This window comes from Hypanus sabinus, chromosome 20 (assembly GCF_030144855.1).
Source record: "Hypanus sabinus isolate sHypSab1 chromosome 20, sHypSab1.hap1, whole genome shotgun sequence".
Classification (NCBI taxonomy): Eukaryota; Metazoa; Chordata; class Chondrichthyes; order Myliobatiformes; family Dasyatidae; genus Hypanus; species Hypanus sabinus.
This window is the reverse complement of record NC_082725.1, coordinates 22733616-22760811: the sequence shown is the minus strand read 5'-3', so window position 1 is coordinate 22760811 and position 27196 is coordinate 22733616. Positions and strand designations below refer to the sequence as shown.

The following is a 27196-nucleotide window of genomic DNA, read 5'->3' as shown; positions in this document are numbered from 1 at the left end:
TGATTGTCATATTACTTGAATGGGGCTATCTTGTTGATTACTTAAAGCAATAGAATTTCAATGTGCTATCAGTGGTCCAGTATAAGAAGACCAGTAATTTTGTTCATTCTCTTTTTTTCCTTCTCTGCTCTTTCTCCACACTTCTCGTTATCACTCTTCATCTCTCACCATGCTTCTCCCCTTACTTCCTCTGTATATGAAGAACTTAGTGAACCGAGTTTATGCCTCATTGTTAACTTCTAAAGAAACTTTGGATCACAAAGGCATAAGGGTCCAACTTTGGCATGCTGCACCAATCAGGAAATAGAAGAAGCTCTGTGATCAAAATCTCTAGCCTTCAGCAATGTATATTAAAGAAATTCTCTCTGCACTCCTTCAACATTAATTCATCTGAGGTCCATTTGAAAATTAAGATGGAATCCTTAACACATGTCATTGGGAATGACTGAAGCATTTAGCCTGTTCTGATTAAACACATGCATTAGCAGACATTTACAGTATTTTCTAAAATCCCATTCACTCTGCTTTTCTGATACGTGAAACAATTCTTGCATGTCTGACCTATTTTGGGATTGGTGCCTGCACTTGATAAACTAGTTATTCACTCATGTAGTAACTTCAGTGCCAAACATTTCAATTTATTTTTTAAGAGACAGTGTCCAGCTGTAATGCATGGAAGAAGTTTGGATTGATGCCCACTCTCTGATGTAGCTGACCTCCACTTGACAGTCATGAATGGAGCTGCAGTAAGAGTTTGTCAGGGTTCCCACTCCTAATTGCTGCCCCCCTATCTCAAGTTGATAAAGTGTGTGCATGTAGATATGGTTGGGTACAAGTTCAAACTTGGATGTCTTTTGTGGTTGAGTAGCGTGACAACAGTTGCTGTGCAAATTCTGTGTTGTGCGTGTTACCTGGAATTTTCAACATCTTCAGAATATTTTGTGTTTATGATTATGCTGTTGTAAATAACTATCTGACTGAATCTGGGCACCATGGTAGCATAGTGGTTTGCATGAGGCTATTACAACTCAGGGCATTTCAGAGTTCAGAGTTCAATTCCAGTGCCATCTGAAAAGAGTTTGTATGTTCTCCCCTTGAACTGTGTCAGTTTCATTTGGGCGCTGTGATTTCCTTTTGCAGTCAGTTAGTAGGTTAATTGGCCATTGTAAATTGCTCTATGATTAGGCCAATGTTAAAGAGGTGGGTTGCTGGGCAGTGCTGCTTGTTAGGCCTAAAGGGCCTGTTCTGTGCTGTATTGCTTAATAAAATAAATGGAAGTCTAGGAAGCCGTTTCATCTCTATGGATGCATTTTCCCAAAGGAATCATTTCCAAAAAGGGTAAGTGCATAGGGCCAAAGAATATGAACCCTATTGAGTGTTAGCTTCCCATTCCAAACATATTAAGTCCAATCCTTCTAATTCATATCACACTCCAGGCAAAGCAATGAAATAGCCAACTGGAAGGAAATCAGATTTTTAATACAAAAATAACTTTTACTTTTTGTAAAAAGTCCGCTAAGTGTTCCAGAAGAGCATCATTAAACAACTTTCAGCATCAAGTCACAGCCGACTTGCTGATCAAAAGCTGGTCAAAGAGAGAGAGGAGCTGAGGCAGAGAAAGGAATTCCAGGCATGAAGGAAGAGGCAACTAAGACTCCTTGCCTTCGGTGGAAGGACTAAAATTGGTGTCGTGGAACACAGTAAGTCACAGAGGGATATAAAGCTAAAGGTTAGTGGACATGGAAATTTAAGTCATAATCAGAGTGCAAAAATGTTTTTTTTAGAGTTTTAGTTTGGGATTATTCTGAATCACTTTACAAGGCCCATCAGCTCTGCTAAGACCACTATATACAAGTTAGAAATTAAGCTTAAGCATTGCTCATTCACCTTAAATGCATTGAACTCAGTTAACCGTAGCACTGTTCATAACCATTCAAATTTTCTCCCTTGAGTATAGATAATTTTGTCATGTAAGCAGCCCATTATCCCGAATATACAGTCATTCAGGATTCCATATCACAGAGTAGCTAGAATTTTTTTAGCAACCTTATTATGTAGCATGCAGAACAGAATGTAACTTCAGTTCTAATATACTGTTGGGTCATTTAAATTTAGTGAGAGGTGTTCCAAAATGTAAACTCTTTCATATTGTTATGCTCCAGTGCATTCTTCTAAGTAATAGGAGCATATATGAAGTAATTATACTAAACATCTGTTGAATGTATAACCAGTGCAGTAACAGTGAATAAAGAGCAATGCTTGTGCTTTTAATGTTTATTGCTGATAGGAGCTGCACTATCAGAAGTCAATATAAATCAATGAAATGGATGGACAGAAAAATACCAGCTGGCCTGTCACAACTTCTCACAATATAATGGTCAAGCCAGATGATCATAATTAAAAACTCTTCTACCTTATTGCTAATGCACTTCTCACGTCTTACCTGTTCTTGCAGATTGAAATGACCCTAAAAGATCCAGGAGTGGGAGAAATTAAACAGGAATAGTAAGAGGAAAAAAGCTAAAAATACATCCTTAAGCCTGCTTCAGCAGATCATATTTAACAAGAGCAACTAATAAAGGCACTTAGGTACTATACATTCATTGAAATAGTGAATGTTGGCTAACAGTGTGGAGATGCCACATACCATCAAAGCAGTAATCTCATCTCCATTAGTACCATTAACACATGCACTTTATTAGATCCAGCTGTACACCTGTTCATTAATGCAAAAATCTAAATAGCCAATCATGTGGCAGAAAGTCAATTCATAAAAGCACGCAGACATGGTCCAGAGGTTCAATTGTTGTTCAAACCAAACATCAGGATGGGGAAGAAATGTGTTCTAAGTGACTTTGACTGTGGAATGATTGTTGCTGCTATGTCGGTGGTCTGAGTATCTCAGAAACTGCTGATCTCCTGGGATTTTCATACACAGCAGTCTCCAGAGCTTACAGAGAATGGTCCAAAAAAAAACCCAGAAAAAAAATGAGTGGCAGTTCTGTGGATGAAAATGCCTTGCTAATGAGAGAGGTCAGTGGAGAATGACCAGACTGGTTCAAGCTGACAGGAAGGTGACACTGACTCAAATAAACATGCATCATGACAGTGGTGCGCAAAAGAGCAACTACGAACACAACACATTGAACCTTGAAGTGGATGGTGTACAGCCGCAGACAACCACGATCATACACTCAGTGGCCATTTTATTTAGTACAGGAGGTAACTAATAATGTGGTCACCGAGTGTAGATGGCTTGAGGTTGAATTTAGTCATGGTGTGTGTTGGTATGCGACTAAATGGATCACTCATTCCTCAGCCTACCCACTGCATTACTCATTTTTTAAAAAATTTTGGGCCAGCCTCTCTTCAGGAGATATCAGTAAAGTACAGGCTCCATCCTAAAGTAACTTACCTATTACACACTTTAAAAATCCAGGCAGAAGCTATGAAGTGGAATTGCCTTGCAGTGGATAGAAGTAGGCGGGCAGTTCCTAATGGAAGAATATCTCGGGGAGGGGTTTCAGCCAATGAAAATGCAGCTTAAAATGTAAAAGTTTAATAACAGGAGTGACTCCAATTAAATACTGCAGAATGGTTTTGGATTATCATCAGCCATTCAGCTAATAGGAATATTCTCTTAAGTGCTGTGAACTGTGCCAATGATCTAGCACCAGTATAATGCTGCATGAGCTATTAAGCAGAGTGACCTTTCAATTAGTTCCATTTTTTTCATGCTAAAGTTAGCTCTTTCACTGAGAGCATTTGTGAAAGCATCGTAACAACTTCTGTGTCAACCAACAATCTGATTTTTTCCCCAAAAAACATTTTTAAAATAAACTGGAGGAGCAAGACCTCATATACCATTAGGATAGCTTCAAACTTGAACATCAATTTTTTTTCCTTCCGGTAATTTTTTTCTTTTCCCTCCCCTCTTCCCTCTTCTATTTCCCCACCCTGGCATCTTATCTCTTCTCTACACCTGTCTATCACTTACCCCTGCTGTCCCTCTTTCTTCCTTTTCTCTCCTCTCCCATCATTTTCCTCCTTCTCCAGCCCTTTACTTGTCCACAACACCTGGCTTCACCTACCGCCTTCTAACTTGTCCTAATTTCCTTCCCCCATCTTTTTATTCTGGCACCTTCTCCCTTGCTTTCCAGTCCTGATGAAGGGTCTCAACCTGAAATGTTGAGTGTTTAATCATTTTCATAGATGCTGCCTGACCTGCTGAATTCCTCCAGCATTTTGTGCATGTTGTTCTGTTTTTTCTCTCTCTTTCACTGATTTTGGTTCTTGTTTATTCCTTTCTGTGAATTTTAGCCAGGAAAGTAAAATGTCATAGAGCACTACAGCACAGATGCAAGCTTTTCGGCCCATCTAGTCCATGACAAACCCTTAATCTGCCTAGTCCAATCAACATGCACCTGGACCATAGCCCTCCATACCCCTCCCATCCACGTACCTACCCAAATTACTCTTAAATGCTGAAATTGCACTCTCATCCATCACTTCCACTGGCAGCTCATTCCACATACTCCCCACCCCTGAGTGAAGATGTTTCCCCTCATGTTCCCCTTAAACATTTTACCCTTCACCTTAAACCTATGACCTCTAGTTCTAGTCTTAACAGACCTCAATTGATAAAGACTGCTTGCATTTACCTTATCTATGCCTCTGATGATTTTGGAGACCTCTGTCAGATCTCCCCTCATTCTCCTATCTCAAGCATTCAATGGCATAAAACAAATATAGAGACTTACAAAAAATAAATCATGAAAACATCCGGCAGCCTTTGAAAAGCAAGACAGTTGTTCCAAGAAACCATGCCCTTGGAGCATCAGTTAGATTTAGAGTCTCCTGACATGAAGTGTCCTGGGAATTAAACGTGGAAACTCAGGGAACGCAGGGAACTCATTCAGATACAGAGAGACAAAGACATTTGGTTCCACAGAGGGTTAACCACTAGAAGCATGTTGTGCAGGATTACTTTACAGCTAAATATTTATATGCCAGGCAATTGAAATAAGTCATTTAGTGCAAAACTATTTTCTTGGTAAGATTCTATGAATATATTAGTTCTTTAGCCACAGATTTCTATGAATAAAGAAATAACATATTCCCAAAGTAATTGAATGTTTTCCCATTTAAATGTTATTTTCTTATTCTGTATGTTTTTGCATATTAGATTTGCCCCACATGAATAAAAAGAACACACATGCTCTAAGTGTGTGCTACAGATTCCAGCTGTTGTTGGGTCCATGCTTTGATCAACAGTCTGCCGGGTTCTGGTCGGATTCGGAGTAAGTGGGAGAAGCAGAGATCACTTCACCTGAGTGGGGCGAAGATGCCTGATCTGAAAATGATTTACAATTCGTGGGCAGCCTCGCCGTTTATTATCGACAATTCATGAAAGAACGCTGATTAGAAAGTAGCGGGGGATGGGGACAAGGAAGAATGCAATTGCTTCAGACTTCAAAGGGGGGGGGGAGGTCAATCCATCACTGGGTATGCATGCATGCATGTATGTGTGTGTGTGTGTTTTGGAGGGGTGGGGGAGGACGCAGAGGGAGGCTCTTAGAACAGAGAGCTCTTCACTGTAACACTCCCACTGAATTCACTTGCAAATTCCTCAGCCCTGAAAGACACAGGATTCCCACTGCCCCGTCGTCCGTGCAGAGCACAGACTGCACAGCAAGCCTACAGCCTTGTCAGTCCTTCAGGCAGATGCTATTATTAATAATAATAATCAGAGAACCGAATGGTCACCAATCAACAAGCTGACGGGCAGAGAGAAATCTACCCCCCCCCCCCTCCCCTCACTCTACCACCTCTCGCTCTCTATCTCTCTCGGCTGCGGGTCGCTGCTTCCAAGTGCCAAATAAAGGAGTGATGCTACGACCAGATGCCTGAACTAGACAGAAGAAGAAGTCAGCCTTGCTATCTCAACATTCCGAAAGCAACCGCAGCGCTGAACAGCAGCGCCTTACTTTAGCGGTACTCTAGCCAGCCACATCAACCTACCTGATGGACAATGCGCGTTAGAGGTGAGTGCTCTCACTCTGGCATCGAGGCAGGGCTTTCTGTCGGATGTTGTCTGCCGGTTAACAAAGATAACCCGGAGGGCATTTTGTTTTTTTTGCCCCCCCCCCCCCCCCCCCCCCCCCCGCATCCTTTGTCGCCGTGTGAAAACAGCGTCCGTGCTTGCCGCGGCTGTTGGGCTATGAAGCTCGACCGTGCCTTCGCTCCGGCTGCCTCGGGCGGCTTTCAAATGCAGGGGGAGGCTCGCATGGGAACACTTGTCGGCGGGGAGAGGATTCGGGGGAGCGGGGCGAGAGTTAGCTGAGCAATTTTGTTTTGCTCCAAAGTGGCTCGATTGCGCGGCGCCAAGTGGAAGCGAAATGCGTGTGGTTTTGTGCGTGTTCCGGCTCAACTTTAATAGTTTGTGTTAATTCTCTGCACCTTGTGGCGAGGGGCGTGGGCCGAGAGCGTTGTAACATCCCTCAGTAAGCTCCGTGTTGTTGTGCGAGGTGAGGGTAGTCTGCTAAATTGCACCCCCTCCCTCCCCACTGTGTACACAGACCAGACACGCCAAAATAAAACGAATCGGCGGGATGCTGGTACTGAGGCAAAGCAGAGCGATTGGCGCGGTGGACGAGAGACAGGAGACTGGGTGGTGGGGCGGGGGCGAGGTGATGCTGTGGGAGGGGTGGCTGCCACTTCGGTGTCTGTGTCTCTGCCCAAGGTCAACCCGGCATCTGGAGAACAGCAGACGATGAGGACGGAAGATAGAACGTAACCTGAGTTACCGCCGCTATAGACCCGACCCCAAAATGAGCGGAGTTTAGCATGGACAGGCTTTGTCGGAGCCAACTGCTGGCTTCATCACTTCCCACACGGCCACTCAATATTTAGCACGGAGCAGTTTTAATCCATTAGGTGTACAGGTGCACTCTCGTGCAGCACATCATTAAGTGTGCAGGTGCCCGAGTGTGTGCTGTGTGTACGCAGTGTATAATATATGTAGCGTTGTATTATACAGGATATCTAATATTTTGAGAGTGCGTGTCTGTCCACTTCCTCACTAACGGTTTACAGAAAGACTGGTTTCTCCTGTATTATGCAGGCACGCCACCCGGCGCCCCCGACAAAACCGGTTTACTTTCCGTGATTGTTTCCCCCCCCCCCCCGAACGTTAAAACCCTTTATATTTTCACCGAACTTTGAGCTCGCCTGCTTCTGTCGCGCTAGAAACCACAGGCGGGTGTCGTCTTGCGATTTGGCTGGGCTGTCAGGTGCTGTAAGTAACCCAAGTACTGGTCAGAAATCCCAGTGAATGTCAAGCCCCAGGGGAGGGAGTCACTAACAGGCTTGATTTAACTTGCCAGCGAGTTAACCCTCTAGATACTGAATGCCCTTGGTTCGCCCTGCGACCGCAGAGGGGCCAAATTTCCCCCTGAGGTAATTGCAGAACGGTTGCTCCGGAGAAGGCCATTCGGCCCATTTTACCCGTACCAGCTCTTTAAAAGAGGAGTCAATTGTACTGCATTTATTCATCCAATGGAAAAAGATAAATTCCTCAACAGGAATATGATTCGGGAATGTAGGGGGCTTTAAGATTTGTACAAGGGATAAGTGTGTGTATTCAATGCTACCCTCGTTCATCGGTTGTCAGTGAACCTGACATTATGTGTGTTTGTTAAGGGGCTGAGCGCTCTACGTTCCTCGGTGTAATAAATGCAACCTTATTTGGGGGAAAAAGTGGCATATCTACAGTCTCCGTGAGGAAAAGATTAGGATGTTTCAAGCATCTAGAGCTTTCTAAATCAGCCGCGCTAATTTCAGTCGTTGGTTGGGGGTTTCTAAGGCGCAATTTGAATAATATAAATTGAGCCCACGGTGTAAACACACTGCAAGTGTTTTAACCCATTCTGCCGCTGCGTGATGAGCTCCGATACCCCAACTACAGTAACATTCTCACAAACCTCCCGTACTGGACTCTGCCGTTGTTTCAGCTCGATTCCAAAAGTGTGACAAAAATCACTCTCACTCACTCACTCACTCACCACACACACACACACACACACACACACACACACACACACACACACACACACACACACACACACACACACACACACACACACACACACACACACACACACACACACACACACACACACACACACACACACACACACACAATCTCTTCACAGACGCTTAGCTATCAGGGTTCCTCCCCAAAATTAACTTTTTAATATTTGAGGCTCGAGCTTTGTCGGTTGAAATAGATGGAATCCATGTTTTATTTTTTTATCCATGGTTCTGTTAATCTATTTTACCCCATTCCGTCCATCGACTTTGAGAGCACTGGTTATCGATAAAGTAATTTCGAACTTTTTTTAGGCTCTTGGTTGTTTAAATGAATCCTTCTGACTCTTTTGTGTCTGCGTCGTATGGACTCTGAAAAACAGAAGCTTAATTATAGCTCAGACGAGACTTGATAGATTAAATAAATCAAGATTGATGTGTACGACAATAATGCAATTCCCATTATCTAAACAAGTCGCTCTTCCTCCTTCCCCGCTGAGACTGGGAGTGATTGAAGAAGGTTAGGTGCACAAGTTACAGACGCTAAACGGCAGGTGCTTAGATCCGGGTTGATATCACAGCCATGGGATTGTGAAGGCCAAGTGATGCTCCCAGCGATTTAAGGGGTAATGCAATAATTTGCCCACGAAATCTTTGTTCCGACAGTAAATCTAGAAATGCATTGTCAAATATTTCATGTAAGCATCTTTAAATTTATAATTATCTAGAGAGGGTTTGTTTTAAAATTATCGTACACTTGGGAATCTTCCTGACAAATTAGGCCTCCAATATGCGTCTGGTGCTGGTACTGCTCGGGAAGTCTTGCGGGATATTTTGACTTGTTGCCTTGAGTCTTCATGAAGTCTCAATCTGGGCTGCAGTGTATGAGACACTGGAAGGAATTGGCTGGAGATGTAAATTTATTTTCGTCCGTACGATTTACTCCTTGTTGAACTAATGGTGCAATAATTTAATTTATATTAAATGATCAGCAAAACTAAATTTCATTTTGTGCAAGTATTGATGTGCCTGAGATGCTTTATCCCTGCACATTATATGGCATCGTGTTTTTAAAGTGTTTTGATTAAGATTTGTCTGTTATTATATTATATTGGATGCATTTGATTTTATTGAATTGTATATGTGAGCACTTTTGAATGTAATTTCTATGTGATATTGCAATGGATTTTAGATATATAGTGAGAAAGCAGCAGCTTCATTACTACTGCCCCTGTAAACTCATTGGTTTCCATTCTGGGCAAACAGTCAGGGGCTCACTGTTGACATAACATTGAAAGAGCTCCTTCACATGTCAGGGAAAAAGGGGGGAAACGATTCTGAGATTAACTGTACACTGCTAGGCTCCTAAGATACAAGAGTCAATTTTACACTCAGAACCATGAATTGAGAAGAGTTATGTAATATATTCAAAGCAACTGTTAACGTCATATAGACACTTTTAGCATTAGAGATACATCATAGTGGCCATACCAATCACATTTATCCTTGTGTTACTGCGTTTTTATTTTAACACAGTGTGTAAAGAATTTTTGACAAAATGCATTTGGACTTTAGATAGTATGTCTGTATAAAAGACATATTAGGTGTGAAGGTGCTGTACCTTTTAGGGAAGTAACATTGTCTTCCTTTTACTCTTATCGGTTAGAAAGATATTTGCCTAAATTTTTGGACTATCGAAGGAAATATTCTGATCCCAGCCCTAATGGAAACATGAAAGTATCACAACCTAAGCTTGCTTCAACGAGCAGAATTTTGGACTCCATAATATTCTGACAGCTCTAATGGAAGCAGCAATTCCAATCTGCAAGCCTTGCTATAGGTACAGTAATTGAAAGAGTCCTGACAAAATCATACTGATCTTAAGAACGTTGATATTAATGATTATTGAGCTGCTATTTATTGAAAATTGTGGATCAGTTGCGCATTTGCCTTTGCTTGAAGCAATCGACTGGAGAAATTACAATTTTAGGCCGACAGTTTTAAGTTCAGTTCAGAATCTTACAGTAGCTACCATGCAAGGCATTTAGTTGAAGTTGAAAAGGAAGCTTGTCTACAAACCAGGGAGGATGAAGAGTAGAAGTGATTTGCTGGGAAAGAAAGGGAGGAAAACAAAATTGAGCCAAGATCCATCGGAAGCTGGTGAGTAGTTGAGGGTAATTGTTGCTCTCCCTTCAGAACTTCCTCCCCCATTTGGTACTGAAAGTTTTTGTTTCAGATTGCCAGCATTTGTAGTATTTAACTGTATACTTTTTGAGAAAGACATTTTCATGTTGTAATTAAAGCTGACAGACCTGCCGTGTTTCTAATTAATATGATCTAAACACAAACTGAAATGAAGTACTTGCTACCTATTTAAGTGTACTAATCGAAAAAGGGCGTTTACAGTTCTAAGAAGCTGCCTAATATCCTCAGTGTAATTTATCGAGGTTATTGAAGTTTAACATAGCAAACTGGAATCAAATGGAAAGTTTTATTTGAAAGGTATGAACATGTGAATGGGACTCTGTGTGATAATCACATTCGCAGTGTTCATTTTTATGTGTGGCAAGGTAGCATCAGATGCTGAATTAACTCAACAGGTCAGCTAGCATATATAGGAAAATACAAACGGTTCCCACCAGTTTTGGTGATGGTGGTTGTTAGTGTCTACATTACCTTGCTGGTTACATTAAAATTAGGATTGGCTGCAGATCAATTGTCCCTTAATTCCTTATCCCCTTAAACGGTAAGTGATTAAGTTAGCTTTTGTCGTGGAGTTCATTTGTGTATTGCCTAGTGAGTGCAGTATTAGTGCATTAAGTATTCCAAGATATCAGGACCCCCATTTCTATTGAGAGCCATACAAGTCCTCAATTCCCAGCCATCCCGTTAGCTTTTCCCCATCAATCCTAATATTCCCAAATGCTTAATCATTGAATATTCCCATTCTTCAGCAACTGAGGAATCATTGGAGGGATTTATTTAGCCACTAGTGTCCAGGCTCACTCCAACTCAACCATGAAGGAAATTAATCACAAGGAAAGCGACCAGATGTCATTCATCTTGCTCCATTTTATTTACATTCTTCGAAAAGGGTGAGGTGTTCTCTGTGAAACTAGACGAATGGTGTAAACGGCTGGGGACTTCTTTCAAGGTTCGGTCAATGCGGAGCGACACAATATTAGCATGACAGCGCCGCAGTGCCATAGTAAAATTGCCTAGAGTTTCAATGAAAGGCAAGGGAAAGCAGGCAAGTTAGTAGTGCAGCTTTCGGCCGTTTGGACTTAGCCTAGCCAACTTGGGTAGGGGAGAGTGTTATTGAACTCCTGATTATCCTTCATTGATCCTATCTGTTCCAAGCATTCGCCATGGATAGTGTCTTTTCGGTCCGTACCCTCACTAACTCCTTGCCTTCTCCATTAAGCTCTTGCCCAATTCCCTTCCAATACCAGGGCACATCCCTCCCAGCTAGTGCGGCAGTGCGCAATGAAGAGCAGGGAGTAGAATATAGATGAAAAGTATGGACTATTCTGAGGCAGGTTATCCCATCGGTCCTCGCTCCGCTTTTCTCCGCCAAGCGGCTCGGAGAGAGACAGGTCTGTTATGAACCTACTCGCCAGCCCAGTATGTTTTCGCAGAATGGATTGCCTCTATTTCCAGGGGGACGCATGTGGACAGTTAGTCTCTCCGCATGGAAGTTTGCCCAGTTAAACTCTCAACTCCTGCGAAGTGTTGTGCTGTAAAAGCAGAGAGGTGAGACAAAGAGAGCGATGGCATTGACACGAATGTCCTGCGTCCGCCGTAGTAAGCCCAAGTTGTCCCGGTGAGAATTGGAAGTTTGGTTTGCGGGGTGGGGGGGGGGGGGGGCGTGTACTGCGCCCTGGAAGAGACCGAGAGCCGGATAAAACCCAACTCTTGCCAACCCGATAATCTCCAACTAATTTTAGTTGCAGAATCAACTCGGGCTCCCAATTTAGTTTTCATTGACTTCAATGTGTAACAATACTAGTCTTTCCTGATTCAAAGCCACGGTCGTCGGGAGCGAGTCTTATAAACGCGCATCTTTTATTTTAATCTCCACCTAGACACTTGACGGCTGCCGCGCCTTTAGTTCCTATTAATATGTGCGTGTCTGTAAACATTTTCTCTATCCGTTTGCAAATGCGCCTTGTTCCAATTGCTCACTGACATCACCTTGGAGGCTTTGGTTCGGGATTGAAATTGACAGGATGCTAATCAGCCAGCTATGCTTCTGTCTGGAAAGAGCGAAGCGGCAGCTTGGCCCGTGGAGCACCCTTCACCCACTCTCCGCCGCGTTAGCAAAGCAAATGGCAACTACAGCGGAGTGCAAACACACACACAAAAAACACCGCTCCCCCCCCCCCCCCCTCCGCACATCGTCACGGCGGTGCTGAGAAAATGCAGAGATTTGGCAGGATCTTTATATCGTGGAAGACTGAAGCAAGCCAAGTGTAAACGGTGTACTCCGGTGCGCCGGTATTCATTCCTCACATTCTTAGTCAACGCGGGAGGTCCGGAGATCCAGCCGCGTCTAATTTGTCATAAACAAAACAAAGTCTTGTTCAGACAGTTAATAAACCCTATCAGAACAAACGTTCTTCACTTTATCAACTATCCATTGCCTTCAAAGAAACAGTGTTTGCCAGTCCGTTAACAGAAACCCTTTGGGTCGTTATCTTACACACTGACGGCAGATTGGCCAGTAACGCCGTGATTCCTAGTTTTGGGTAGTCTTTATTCAGTGGTGTAACGTGACATGAATCCTTGGCTTTGGCGGGAAGTAGATGCGTGTGACAGCAAAGGCCCATGTTAATGGAGCAAAGAAAGAGAACCGTCCGAGGAAGTCAACGGGTCAGGCAGCATCTGCAGAGGGAAAAGGGCAATAGGCGTTTTGGGTCGAGATCCTTCCTCTGCAATCTGTAGCAACGAGTAAAAGAGAAGGGAAGAATTTATTGGTATCCAGAGAGAGGCTTTGCCGGAGGTTCACAATGTTGGTGCGTGCAGTGTTCGTTTCAGGAACATCTGTTGCCACGGCTCAGCACTCAGCTCAGTGATGGAAACATATTTTAAGGAATAATTTCGAGAAATTCTCCGGCAATCTGAGCCGTGCAGAGTGAATGAAAATTTCAAGTGAGGAAGTAACTCCACCAAAAGAAATCTTCGGAAGTTTGTAACGGGGGGAAAAAAAAAACAAAGCTCTTGTAAGAGAAACGCCAAATTTGGACCTATATTGTCTTCTAGCAGACCTGATTGGATTTAAAAGCCGATGTAAACCTTTGAGTCACACCTAACCCTATGCTCCATAACGTCCCCCACCCCAAGGTCAAACAATATAAACAGCAGGAAAGATCAGAGTTATTAGCATTTTGGCATAAAGTATTTAGCAAACTTACACCTGAGAGACATCACGATTTCTGTTTCCTTTGCATTTTTGGTTTCAAACATTTGAAGCAAAAAGTGTTCATGCTCTCCTGAAGGCGAAACGATGTTGATGCTGCATTGCATTGATAAAGGATGTCTTTAAACGGAGTCTGGCTCCCCCTTGTGGTTGAATCAGCTTGTTCTTTCAATACAAAATTAATTGTCTAATTTATTGCTTCAACATAATTCTTCATAATTGCATAATTGCTTCAACACTAATACGTTCTCAGTGACGCAAAAGCAGTACAAAGAGGACTACATCAAAGAGTAACTTGTTTTTTTTTCCTAGAAGGTACATTGAATTATAGATTGGGAAGATTTGGAATTGGTTAATTATTGGTACCTGTACTGAGGTACAGTGATATGGCTGGTCTGTACTGTCCATACAGTGCATTGTGGTAGTACAAAATCAAACTTATGGTTATAGAGTAACAGCTACAGAGAAAGTGCACTGTAGTTTATGATAAGTTTCCAGATCATAATAAAGTAGACCGTGAGGACAAGACTGCATCTTGAGACAGGAGATGAATAGTGCAAAGGCAACCTACTTGATCAAAATGCACAGTGAGGTCAGAAGCTAAATTTTGCCATGTTTGTGGAGCTGAAACGGTTGAGGTTAGGAGCAAGGACCAATCCCAAACACTCATCATTTGCCCATCCACCTATCCCATTCAACAGATAGAATAACTTTCTGGGATGTGCACAATACATTGAGTACTGAGACTAGAAAGCCTTGCCCATGTGACTGGGCACATGGTGTTCTACTGGGACCACTTTTGTCAGGCTAGTTCGTGCTTGGTGCCCACAATGCAAGGCAGTGGAGAAGCTTTACCAAGTTGAGGAAGAAAGCTGTGGAACTTGCAAGCAAGAACTCTGGTCCTTCAGCTCTTGCTAACATTAGTTTTCTGACTGAAGATTTCACCAGAGCATTCAGTTGAAGCACTATACAAATGCAATCCAATGACTTCAGTTCTGATTATTCTATGGTATTTTACATACATAAGGCACAGGAAGTGACGAGATTCTATTGACTGCGGATTTTAAGGGAGATGCCTACATTCTTCAATAAAATAAATAAAATCTCTAATAATAAAATACAATTTAATTTTTTTAAATAAAGAAAAGGTGGCTAAATAAAAAAGAAATGGGTAAAAGATTTAGATAAATTAAAAAAATGAAGTTGTAAACAAAAATAAATTAAAGCAAAATTTGCAGGGCGTCAGTCAGCATCTGTAGAGGGAGAAACAGAATTAATGTTCAATGCCAATGAATGCTTGGTGCTAAGGAAAAAGGAAAACCAAGTGCGTATTGCAGTTGTAGGAGGAGGGGATATGTTGAAAAGAACCGAGGAACACTTTTGTGATAAGGTGAATGTGAAGGTTGTCCTGGTGACAGGATGTTTTTGTAGCCATCTGGTTAATAGATGAATGAGAGCACTTAGAGAGAAGCGAAGAGAAACAAACATTTGTGCTGGAACTGAAAAATATGGAAACGAGTTGTTGGAAATCCAAGGCAAAAGATAATGCAAGAATTATTCAACAGATCAGGCACCAACTGTGGGAAGGAAAATAATGTGCTTGGAGTCATTACATAGCTTTGGTTATTGATAATGTCTTTATAGTCCACTATATTTATGCCCCTGAGCTGAATGCTAGTTTATTATCCTTTCAAATGCCACTGGGTATTCTCGACTTGTATTTGTTTCACCAGAAATTTATCATTTGACATGCTGAAAAATGTGATTTGGATGGAGGACATAGCTGGGCTGGCAGAGATTCTGTCCCCACAATGTCATGCCAACATTTAATAAGGTCTCAATTTTGCTAAATATTTCATGAAGTACATGTAGGATCCTGCCTCAATCAATAGATCCAGCTTTGAATACCAGTGAACCTCTTACCGTCCCATCTTTTGTGATTGTGGCAAGGTTCATATTGATGAAGATAAGATTTGTCTTCAGATTCAGCTTGTTCTGTGTACACAGACATCATTCAGGTCACAAGGTTATCAATCAGTCAGCTTTTGCAGTGTGTGAGAAGTTAGAAAATTGCAGACCACTTAGTTATTAATTCCCAGGATAGGCTTATTAATAGTGACACTTGACTCTCTGTTATTGGAGTTGCCTAGGCATTGCTTTTAGCTTGTATTAACTTGCTGATTTCAAGATGCTTGTAATAGAGTTTGTTTAATGGTGCACTACAAGTGTTTTGTTAATCTTGCAGTCTATTATTTTTTGATTTCACAGTTTTTTAACTGTTAATTAATGTTAACTTTAAGAGGTTTGTCATTCTGAAGAGGTGAGCTATAAGAAGAGCAAATTGTGAAACTTTATCAATGTTTTTTTAATCTTAGCATCACCATTTGTAATACAGTATCAGATAGTATATTTCTGATGTGATAATTGCTCACTAAATAATACCTCTAGTAAACACGATGACAAATGAAAGTGTGTTATAGTTGCAGAACAAAGTTGGATAAGGTATGGTTAGATGCTAAAGCACTGTCTAAGTTAAGAGCTGATTTCCCTGAAGATTTCTCTACACTTCTCCATTTAAGGATTTCTGACAGTGATTATTAGTTCTATCCATTCTATGAGCTGTAAGAATGGGTAACTCAGACTGTAAATTGCAAGCCTTAAATGGACTGCTGCAAGATACATAATCCCATATTTTATACATTATTTAAGTGCCATGTGATATGAATGCAGCAGATCAGATAGATTTGCCATTTCTAGTGATGACTGCCTAATTACAGATGTGCCAAATTAACCAAAATAGTAGAAGTTGAACGCTATTCAAATGAAGTTTAAGAAGAAATATACCTTAATTGTCCGTTGAAAGCTGAGAATGTTCATTTAGTGAAACCGCGTGATAATGAAATAACTGAGATCAGAAATACCCACTGATGCATCTCAATATATGAGAATCAATGCTGCAACGATGGTGTTGCCGTGCTAGCTGCCCACTATCCATCAGTTATTCTGAAATCCTAACGATATCAAATCAAACTTGAACCTAGTTTTCTACGGCACAGCCCTTCATTAATGGTCTCATTCGAGCAATTTAATGTGAAAGAGACATGTGTTAGAATATACTGACCTCTTTTTGGAAGTTCCACAGCAGGGAATAAAGCAACCTGGCCATTTCATTGCTTTACCAAGTGCCCTGATTGCTCAGTACTGATAAATAAATTATAACTAATGCATTATTTTTCAGGAAGGTTAAATTGGCAATGCCTTTTTCCTTTTGAATGGAAGTTTTCAATGCTGTGGAATATTTTGTTAAAGCAGACAAAAGGAGACAGCAAGAATATTTGTGAAGCAAGCGGTCCTGGTCAAGGCAGAGAGATACAAACAGTCTGAAGCTTTGTCTCACACTGATATCTCAGCTCTTGTAATTTGAGGACAGGGTTTGTGAAACCTTTGCTGCGCTTGTTTTGAGGACGCTATGTCGTTCCTGTTACCAAAAGAAGTAATGTAAACAGCACGCTGCCTGCTTTTGGATGCATGGAAAATGAAGATATGAACTTGAAAGTAAAACTAAGCCTTTCTTGCAAAAGACATTATTTCATGCATATCATATAAAAATCAAGGGAAAATGCTTCAAAGGGCTATCTTTCTATTAGAATCACTCAACAGCTGATGGATTTGCTCAGAATTGCATAAGGTACCTCCATCTGATGGATGAACATAGGAGCATACTAATAACATAATAAATAAGGCCACTACACTAATGGATTGAGCAGAGAAGGCTTTCCTTTCAGGGAATTTAGACAAATGCCTGGAGAGTACAAATGAAATTCTAAATGGATTTTAGAAGGTAAAATTTTGAGGATGTTTCTCCTGTGGAGTCTGGAATGAAGGTTAAATGAAGGTTATATTGTCAGAATAGCAACACAACTATTTATAGGACAAAAAGATGGAGAATTATTTTTATCTTAATGGTTGAGTCCTTTTGAAATTCTCTATCCCATGGTGTTGTGGAAGATCGGCCATTGAATATGCTCCGGACTCATTTCAATGTGTACTGGTGAGATAAAGGGATATGGGATGGTGTGAGGTAAATTTCTGAGAAATATCAAGATAATTGTATTGAATAATCAACTTCTGATCATATGATCTTACTGGTACTGTGCCTGTGATGAAGCAGTTCTCTAAGTAGAAAGTATGGGCAGGAAGCATTGATTTTAATTGGAGTTGTATTTCAACTGTTTTTAAATAATGCCCTACCATGTATTAAATGTATTGCTCACAGAGGAATACTTGCATAGTTAAAACTTAACATTGGATGTCTTCACAAGGATAATATTAAATGAATTGTAAACATGTGATTTGGCACCAGGACTTATTAAATTGAACTTGGGTGGTACAGCTGGTAGGTCTGCAACATCACAGCTCTATTGACCTGGATTCAGTTCTGATCTTGACTGCTGTCTGCTCGGAGTTTTCACATCCTTCCTGTGAGATTTTTTTCTGATGCTGAGGTTTCCTCCCACATCCCAAAGAAGTGCATGTTGGTAGGCTAATTAACCATTGTAAATTGCCTCTGGTGTGGAGGTGAGTAGAAACTACGGGAACATTGATCAAAATGTGTTAAGGATAAAGCAAGAGTAAAGTAGATGAATGCTTGCTGTGCTGTGTAGACTTGATGAGTTTCTATGCTGTGTGACTCTGTAGTCAGAGAGCTGGCAAAGATCAAATCTTGGGCATACCTGATGGTTGCTGTGACAATATTCATTTGCTTTGTGACACAAGTGCAGTTTTTCCCTATTACCATCTGGTGTGAAGGTTAAAGGGAGAAGAAATGACAAAACAACGGCTAGGAAAGTGTAGACACACACGCACCTATTGTAAAATATTACTACATTGTTCTGTTTTGTTTGCATACAAGTACTTCATAAATCTCCAGGGTAGACTTGGAATGTGATGTGGAAAAAATGTAAGGCCATCCACTTTGGCAGAAAAGTGGAGCATTTTATAATGCTGAGAGATTGAAAGTTGTTGATTTTCAAAGAGACCCATGTGTCCTCCTTCATGAATGACTGAAAGCTAATGTGTAGGTATATTGTGCAATTATAATGGGAAGCATTGTGCTGGCCTTTATTGCAAGAGGATATAAGAACAAGAGTAAGGTCACCTTCCAGCAATTTTGCAGGACCCTGGTGAGACTACATTAGGAATGCTATATATAGGTCTGATCTACTGCTAAAGAAAATATACCCCTCAACCATCAAGCTCTTGAACAAATGGGATAACGTCACTTAAATTTACTTGCCCCAACAGTAAAATGTTCCCACAACCTATGGTCTCACTTTCAATGACTCTTTATCACTATTCTCGATAATTATTGCTTATTTATTTTTTATTTTGTTTTTTGTATTTGCACAGTCTGTAGTCTTTTGCACACTGGTAGAACATTGAAGTTATGGTTTTTCATTGATTCTATTATGGTTATTATTCTAGTATGGATTTATTGAGTATGCCTGCAAGAAAATGAATCTCAGGGTTATACATAGTGACACATATGTACTTTGAACATTTGTGACAGAGGAAATACTTGAAGATTTTCCGGACATTCTCCTTGGATGGTGGGGTGGGGGGGGGGGGGGTTCTTCTCCAAGAAGAGTTTAAGTACACTGAGCTATGTGTTACTGATTTAGAAGAAAGAGAGGCAATCTATTCAAATATGCAAATTTTTACAGGGCAAGTAAAAAGTAATATTTCCAGTGATTGTGGCATTTAGAACTACGAATTGTTGTCATATGATTAGAACTGAGAGAAATTTCTTCGTTTGGTGGTATTGAATCTTTGAAAATCTCAATCAACTGATTCAGTTTCAAGACAGAGTTAGATACATTTTTGGATAGTAAGAAAATCAAGCTCTATGGCATTGGGATAGAAGTTGCATAGAGGTTGTTCTGAAGATCTTACTAAACTTGATGCTTTTCAAAGGTTTCAAAGGTACTTTTATTGTCAGAGAAATGTATACAAAATACATCCTAAAATTCTTTTTCTTCGCAACCATGCAGGAAAACATAACAAGGGGAGTTGGCCTTCATAACAAGGGGAGTTGAGTATAGGAGCAAAGAGGTCCTTCTGCAGTTGTGCAGGGCCCTGGTGAGACCACACCTGGAGTATTGTCTTCAGATTTGGTCTCCAAATTTGCGGAAGGACATTCCTGCTATTGAGGGAGTGCAGCATAGGTTCACGAGGTTAATTCCCAGGATGGCAGGGCTGTCATATGTTGAAAGTTTGGAGCGACTGTGCTTGTATACACTGGAATTTAGAAGGATGAGAGGGGATCTGATTGAAACACATAAGATTATTAACGGATCGGACCTGCTAGAGGCAGGAAACATGTTCCCGATGTTGGGGGAGTCCAAAACCAAAGGCCACAGTTTAAGAATAAGGGGTGGGTCATTTAGAACAGAGTTGAGGAAAAGCTTTTTTTTTCACCCAGAGTTGTGGATCTATGGAATGCTCTGCCTCAGAAGGCAGTGGAGGCCAGTTCGCTGGATGCTTTCAAGAAAGAGTCAGAGCTCTGAAAGATAGTGGAGTCAAGGGATATGGGGAGAAGGCAGGAACTGATTGTGGATGATCAGCCATGATCCCATTGGAATGGCGGTGCTGGTTCGAAGGGCTACCTAGTGTACTCCTGCACCTATTGTCTATTGTCTAACAGAAGGGTGCCCCAAAGAATGATTGGCAGTTAAATGTTAGAACCCCAAAGTCTCCCCCCAGCTTCCCCTCCCATGTGTAAGCAGCAGCAAAGCAACATTCGCCCCTCCCTCACCAGCCTTCCACCGAGCATTCAAGCATGCAGCAAAGCATCAATAAAGACACAGACTTGCGGTGCCTCAAAGACTACTCATTCACTCAGTAATTCGACATACCACAGTCTCTCTCTCTAACGAGAGAAAAAGAGATGTCCTCGATTCTGAAGCATCATCTTTCTAGAAGAAATTTTGAGTGTTAATTTTTATGTAGAATCACCTCTCAATCTATCTCAGATGTGACATCCGGAGGGTCCTACGTATTGGAAGAATGAGAGGTAAAATCACTAAAATGCTCAAAATTTTTGAGGCTTGACAGGATGGATGGTGAGTTGATGCTTCCCTTGGTGTAGAACCAAATGCCATAGCCTTAAAAAAAAGGTCAGTCATTTAGAATGGAGAAGAATTGTTTTTATTCACAGGTTGGTGAACCTTTGAAGTCATTTAACCAACAAGGCTGAAGTGGCGTCATTGTTGAGTGCATTCAATAGAGACTGATAGAACTGTTGAGTGCTATATAAAAAATAATCAAAGGATATAGGGTGAATGTGGTGCGACGTGAACCACCAAGGGCTTATCAAGTGCCAGAAAGGCCAACTTTTCCTATTTCTTATGTTCCACATTTCGGTGGTATCCTGAAAAGATCTCTTTTGGCTGCAAAGCATTTAGGGATGACCTAGGATCCTGAACAGTGCACCGGAATTCTGTTTTCTTTCCCTGGTACTTTTCACCTCATGCAAACAGATACCAAGAATTAAAAAGCAGAGGGAGTATATATATAAAAAAAAACACAAAAGACTAGAAATATGTCATGCATTTGGATGCATCTATGGAGCGAGGAACTTTAATATTCAGAAAAATCATTCCAATGAAAACTCTGACATGACTAGAATTGTAAACTTTTTTTCTTGCAGCTGACCTGCTGAACATTTTAATCTGACACAGCCTGAGAACACAAATATTTTTGGACTAGATTTGGCAGACAATTTTTTTTTAATTCTCAGGAATAAAATAAATCTCGAATAAGTGGAATCAAAATAAATAACCTGTCAGGGATGGAAGACATACAGAATGCACAGAATAGACGGACAGTTTCACACTATTTAGTTGGATCAGATATCAGCCACGTAGAATAACGTTTCCATTCATGTCCTGACAGAGCATCTTTAATGATGAAATATATATAAAACAAATTTTTAAAAATATTATACAATGTATAATAAAAGGTGGTGATAAGCAATCTTCCTGAGCTGTTGACCTAATAGTGCAGTTGGGAAGAAGTACAAGAACTTATTGCCAGCGACAAAGAGATGGTGAGGTATTTTGAAGTCACAATACAGTAATTCTTGTGGAGAACTTTGCAGATTATTTTCTATCTGTCACCGTTGTTCAAATGCACTCAGTTTTCTAACAGTGGACTTGGTGATTTAAAAAGATAATGGCAAGCACGTCTCTTGACTCAAGATTAGAAGCTTTGACTTTTCGGGAAAAGAAATGGAAATGGGAAATTATACATACAGTATTTACAAAGCTTCAGGTGATTGTGTCTTGTTTGACTTCAAAATGATTGGTGTAGATTATTCAGTCTGAAACCTCAAGGGTAAAACTGATTTGGGCCAACTACAGAAACTATTTAAATCGTATGTATATTGAGTCAAACCGTTCATTGCTTCTTCTGTTTGCCTTTAATGTCTGTTCACCTAGAATTTGTACATGCTCATCTTTTTCACTTCATCCCTTCCTTGGGAGGGATAAAGCTGTTGAGAAAGCATAATGATTGCACATTAATGTTTTAATATAATGCATTGCTCTGCATTTTCCAGAGGCTGACCACAATGACCATTTAATGAACTTTCTTTTATGGTAGTTGATATCTTCAGATAAGTACATGACAGCAAATAATGTAACATGCCCTTTACTTGTATTGCAGACTTAAAATTGTTTCACATGGAAATTAAAATTAAACCTCATTAGTGAGTAGAAGCAAATTAGTCCCATATATTCATATTAGTTACAATTCTGCATCCTTTCCCTATTTTTCAGGGATAAAGAAAAGGCTGTAAAATATTTAACATGATTTACATGCGAACATATTCAATCAAATGTACCCATTAAGCACTACTTATTTCATTTAATTTTATACATATTTCCTTTTGCAGTTTGTAGTATATTTATGTATTGCACTGTAGTCCTGTTGCAAATCAACAAATGTTACGGCATGTATCTATGGTAATAAACCTAATTCTGATTGTAGGAGGAGTAGATTATTTGGTTGCTGCAGCTTCCTCAGCATTTAACAAGGTCTTGACTGATATGATTGTAACCACATTCTGGTTTATCCTTGGTAACCACTTATTCTTTCACTTACCAAATATAAATCTACCTCTGCATTCAAGATATTCAAGGACTAGGGTATCTTAGTGGCAGAGCCAATGGAGTTGATGCCACCCAGCTCCTGTAACCCCGGAGTATTTGTGAATTGTTTGTGGTGTCTGCACAGTCTTCGTGTGACTGTGTGGGCTTGTTCTGGTGCTCTAGTTTCCTTCCATATTCCAAAGATGTGTGATAGAGGTAAACTAATTTAAATCTGTAAACTCCCTATAGTGTAGATGAATGGCAAAATCCAGTGGTGTTGGTGGGGGGTCAAATCGATGGGAATGTTCCATGAATAAAATGAGTTAAATTGGGATTAGTGTAAAACCAGGTGCTTGATGATTGGGGCAGAACTTGATGGGCCAAATGGCCTGTTTATGACACTGATTCATCTGCTTCTACCACCTGCCTCAACCACCTCACTGTCCCTAGATGAAGGGAGTTCTAAAGATTCAAAATCCTCTGAGACAGAAAAGAATGCCTGGTCTTTTTCTCAAATGTAAACTCATTGATTTTAAACAGTGATCCTGAGTTCTAAATTCTCTTATGTCCTTTTTCCCTTTCATCTGTTAGCATCTAGCTACTTTGCACAGAAAAGTCTATGGCCTAGTGTTGCATTGCATTTCTTTTGGACAAAATAGGTGCCAAACATACAGAGTAACTGCTGCTGTGCGAGTGTTAATAATGTTTCAGAAATGGGTTGCTTGTTTTTCTTTTTACTGAAGGAGAGAAAGGGACATAAAGGGATAGTACCGGAAAATGGCGTTTACTCATTTTGCAAATGAAAGCAGGGAGCAAACACAGCTCAGTGTTGTGACCTTGCTACTTCCCAAACAGCAAAGCAGCTTTCATTACGTGAACCCAGTTATCCCGATGTGACAACAGTGTGAGTTGTTGCCTACGTGTCCCATTCTGGGAAAACCTTATAAAATGTGATGAGTGCGAAAAAATTGCTATTATTTCACTTGACATTTAGTGTACTATAAGAACTTTTCACAGTCAGGTTTGAAGTGGTTCAGCGAAACGTTACCCAACCTGCACCGACCTGTCAGTGCTTCGTTTATGTCGGCTTACCAGCATTTGGAGAAGCTAAATCATATCTGTTTAGCAACACTTCCCAGAAGAGCAATCTCTATCGGATGACGGCAGCAGGTGCAAAGGAATTAGTCATTGTGAATGGGAAATATATTGACATTTCTTAATCGGTAACTAACTGTATTCTGAGAGTACTTTCACAACCAGGGCTGGAGTAGTTCAAGAGGTGCCTCACCTCCAATTTAGAGCAAAGAGCAATGGCCAGAAGATATAGGCTGCTGGCTTCAGCAGCAGAATTCACTTCTCAGAGACAACCCCCTATGGGCACATGATATAATGCTGTTTACATTGTAAATAATGCTGGTATTCATGTACTTTTAAACACGTTTAATCCACATCTGTACCTTTAACCTCTAACTTTACTTTTATACAATTCCTTATTCTTATTGTTGTAGGTTCCTGTTTTAGTTACATGTCAAGCCAACACACCACAGCAAATTCCTAATGCATGTAAATGTATATGGCAAAGAAATGTATATGGTTCTTCGCCCTTGGACAGTAGCTTTGCCATCACTGATGCACAAAACACTGAAAAATGACTGCAAGTTCAAAATTTGCAGTGAAGATGATCTGAAATGGTGCATACTTTTTGTCATTATCTGAGAACAGTGGTTTGGTGGGCAAATGGTGAGGCTTGGGGTGTTCAAATGCGGGTAAAAAAATTACATTTCTATTTCACCTTTCACATCCCTTTCAGGGTTTACAATTACAACATATGAAGCACTTATAAAATGTGGTCACTATTGAAATGTTGGAAATGCAGCTGCCTGCGTGTGGGTATCCAGTTTCCACATAACAAAATCATCTGTTGTAACAGTGCCAGGGAGGGACCAGTTAAGGCCTTGGATGAATGTCACTACTGAAATATTGGACATCAGTCAGTGGAAGCCGGCCTAGCTTTTCATGACTCGTTACTCTATGGACTTAGTTACAACTTTCTGTTTCAGTAATGGAGATACCTATTGATTCATAGCTATTCTAAAATACAACTATCAGTGAGAAGAGATGAACAATTTTCACAAAGTAACAGTGATTTATGCTGCATTATGTATTTGTAATTTTTAAAAATCCAATAACTTGCTTGAAAGTTAATTCTATTTCTCTTCTTTCCCTTTAGAAATTGTCTGAAACTAAGCATTTGAAAATTGATTGAAGATCTTGCAGTTTAGCAATGGAGCAAAAAGGTTAGTTGGAGAGACACCGCTTGGTGACAGATACCTGGAGCCCAGCCAACCCACCCAGTTAGATTCTGCAGTCTTCAACGCAGGGAGAAGAATGGCGACACCGAGCTGCTGCTGGCTGCTAATGTTGCTCTGGGTCTGTCTTCTCGAGCCCAGCCAGCCAAGTCCTCTGTCGGAAAGGACTACTGAAGTGATGCAGGATGGCATACCAGAGGAATCATCGGGTAGCAAGCTCACCGTGCTGCACCGCTCTAAACGAGGCTGGATGTGGAATCAGTTCTTTTTACTGGAGGAATATACTGGGTCAGAGCCACAATACGTAGGCAAGGTAAGCAACAAAAAGTGGACTTAGAAAGTTGTCTATGTATCTGTACTTTGCTTTGCCATGATGGTTTCCCCTTTTCTGCTTCAAAACAGGATAAGTCGCTTTGATTGAGTTAATTGGGTCTTTATTATCACTGACAGACATTACACAAATGTATTAAAGTGGTTATGCCAATGTTGGCATAAGTAATTTCAAGGCTAAAGCATTTAAAATTAGAATTTTTAATTCCAGTAGTTGTAGCAAAAATGACTAAATGTCTATTTCTTTAGCCAGAGGGGAGCGAATCTGAGGAATTCATTACTACAGATGAATGTGAAGGCCAAGTTGTGGGTATTCTTAAAGTGGAGGTTGGTAGGTTCCTGATTCGTAAAGGTGTCAAAGGTTATGGAGCGAATGCAGGAGAATGGGGTTGAGAGGGATAATAACTCAGCCATGATTTAGTGGCGGAGCAGACTTGATGGGTCGAATGGCGTAATTCAGCTCCTAGACTTATGGTCTACTCTAGATCAGAGTTATATGAACATGGCCCCTTATAACCTAAAGTTAGTTAGAACCAAACCACCTTTTAAACCCGGATATGTAGTGAAAGTGAAATAAATGATCTGGTGACAGGAAAATGAAATTAATATAAGAGGGGTCACTCTCAAGCCTCTCTATTTCTGTTAAACATCATCAAAATTCCAATTTGTACTTAATCAGCAATCACCTCCTTTGGTAATCTCCAGACCCTGCAGCAATTTGCAAATGCAAACCTTATATTTAACTGTAAATCTATTTATCTAATCAGGATCAGCATCAATGTGATAGTTGTCTCCATCTTTCTGCAATCTAGTCATTTTGCCATGATTTCCACTTCACTGAGCACTCTCCCAGAAGTCGAGCTTTACAGTTGCGTGTATCATTTCATGGAAAGAATGGTCGGAACACAAACAACATTCCCAAAAACTTAGATTTAAGAAATATTTTGAAATTTCATTGAACAAGGAAGATTTGCTTTGCTTTATTTGGTAATCCTGCATACTATTAATTCTTTTGATTTTCCACTGACATACTTGTCAGCAGTTATTGTGGTAAAAAGGATTTAATCTGCAGCCATTCTAAGAAGTTATATAATAAAATACACAAGGGAATGCATTGAAATTAAATGTGACTGCTTCTCAAAGGACTCATTAAGTGCATGTTATACAAGAATATAAGCAGGCACATCCCACACATGATGCATGATTATTGGATAGGAGGTTGGGGGAATGAAATTGCCATGATCCACACCTTCCTGATGCCATTTAGCTCTAACCTATAGCTGACACCTGTGACTTGAGAAGTAAATCTGCCTTTTATGCCTATGCTTTGATACCTTTAGTCCAGAAGGTATTTTCAAAATGGATATGTCAGGCACAGTTATCAGTTTTGGCAATGGAGTTTGAACAACAGTTTGTGTCAGGGTACACCCCCCCCCCTTTTACCCCTTCCAGTTCCCTTCTTTTCCTTTCCCCCATTCTGTTTACCCTCTCACCCCTTCTCCTCCCACCTTCATGACCTGCCCATCAGTTCCCTGTGGTTCCCCTCCTTCTGTCTTTTGTTTTGTGATACACTGCCCTCTCTTACTAGATTTCTCCTTTGTCAGTACTTGTTCCACCCATCATTTCCTTGTTCTATATAATAACAGTGAATGTATACAATGTACAATCTGAAATTCTTACTCTTCGCAGACATCCACAAAACAGTAAAAAAAAACCAAAGAGTGTGCAGCAGAAAAATGTTAGAACCCCAAAGCCTCCTGTGCACAGGCTGCAGCAAAATATCAACCCCCCCCCCCCACACTTGTTCTAGCAAGAAGCATTAGCACCCAACACCCACCAACCAAGCAATGGCAAAGAAAGACCCTTATACAACCCCCTCCCCCCCAACTTTCCTCCTCACC

General features: G+C 40.7%; 1 protein-coding gene and 1 long non-coding RNA gene across 9 annotated transcripts in view; one reads left to right on the top strand and one right to left on the bottom strand.

The window, feature by feature from the left end:
- LOC132378377 (uncharacterized) overlaps positions 1 to 6138 on the bottom strand; it is a 423374-nt gene extending 417236 nt beyond the window's left edge. The window contains exon 1 of the long non-coding RNA XR_009507010.1: positions 6022 to 6138. This is a non-coding gene — a long non-coding RNA (uncharacterized LOC132378377). The remainder of the gene's footprint in view (positions 1 to 6021) is intronic.
- LOC132378373 (cadherin-6-like) overlaps positions 5616 to 27196 on the top strand; it is a 191116-nt gene continuing 169535 nt past the window's right edge. The window contains exons 1-2 of one of the 8 annotated variants that reach the window (XM_059945245.1): positions 5616 to 6044; positions 24887 to 25278. In XM_059945245.1, coding sequence (XP_059801228.1) covers positions 25045 to 25278 — 234 coding nt within the window. In that variant the 5' untranslated portion in view covers positions 5616 to 6044; positions 24887 to 25044. Of the gene's footprint in view, positions 6045 to 7268; positions 7298 to 8694; positions 8715 to 8767; positions 8787 to 9698; positions 9929 to 10029; positions 10249 to 24886; positions 25279 to 27196 lie in introns of those variants that run through there. The other 7 variants (XM_059945238.1, XM_059945244.1, XM_059945240.1 and 4 more) reach the window with 7 other exon arrangements.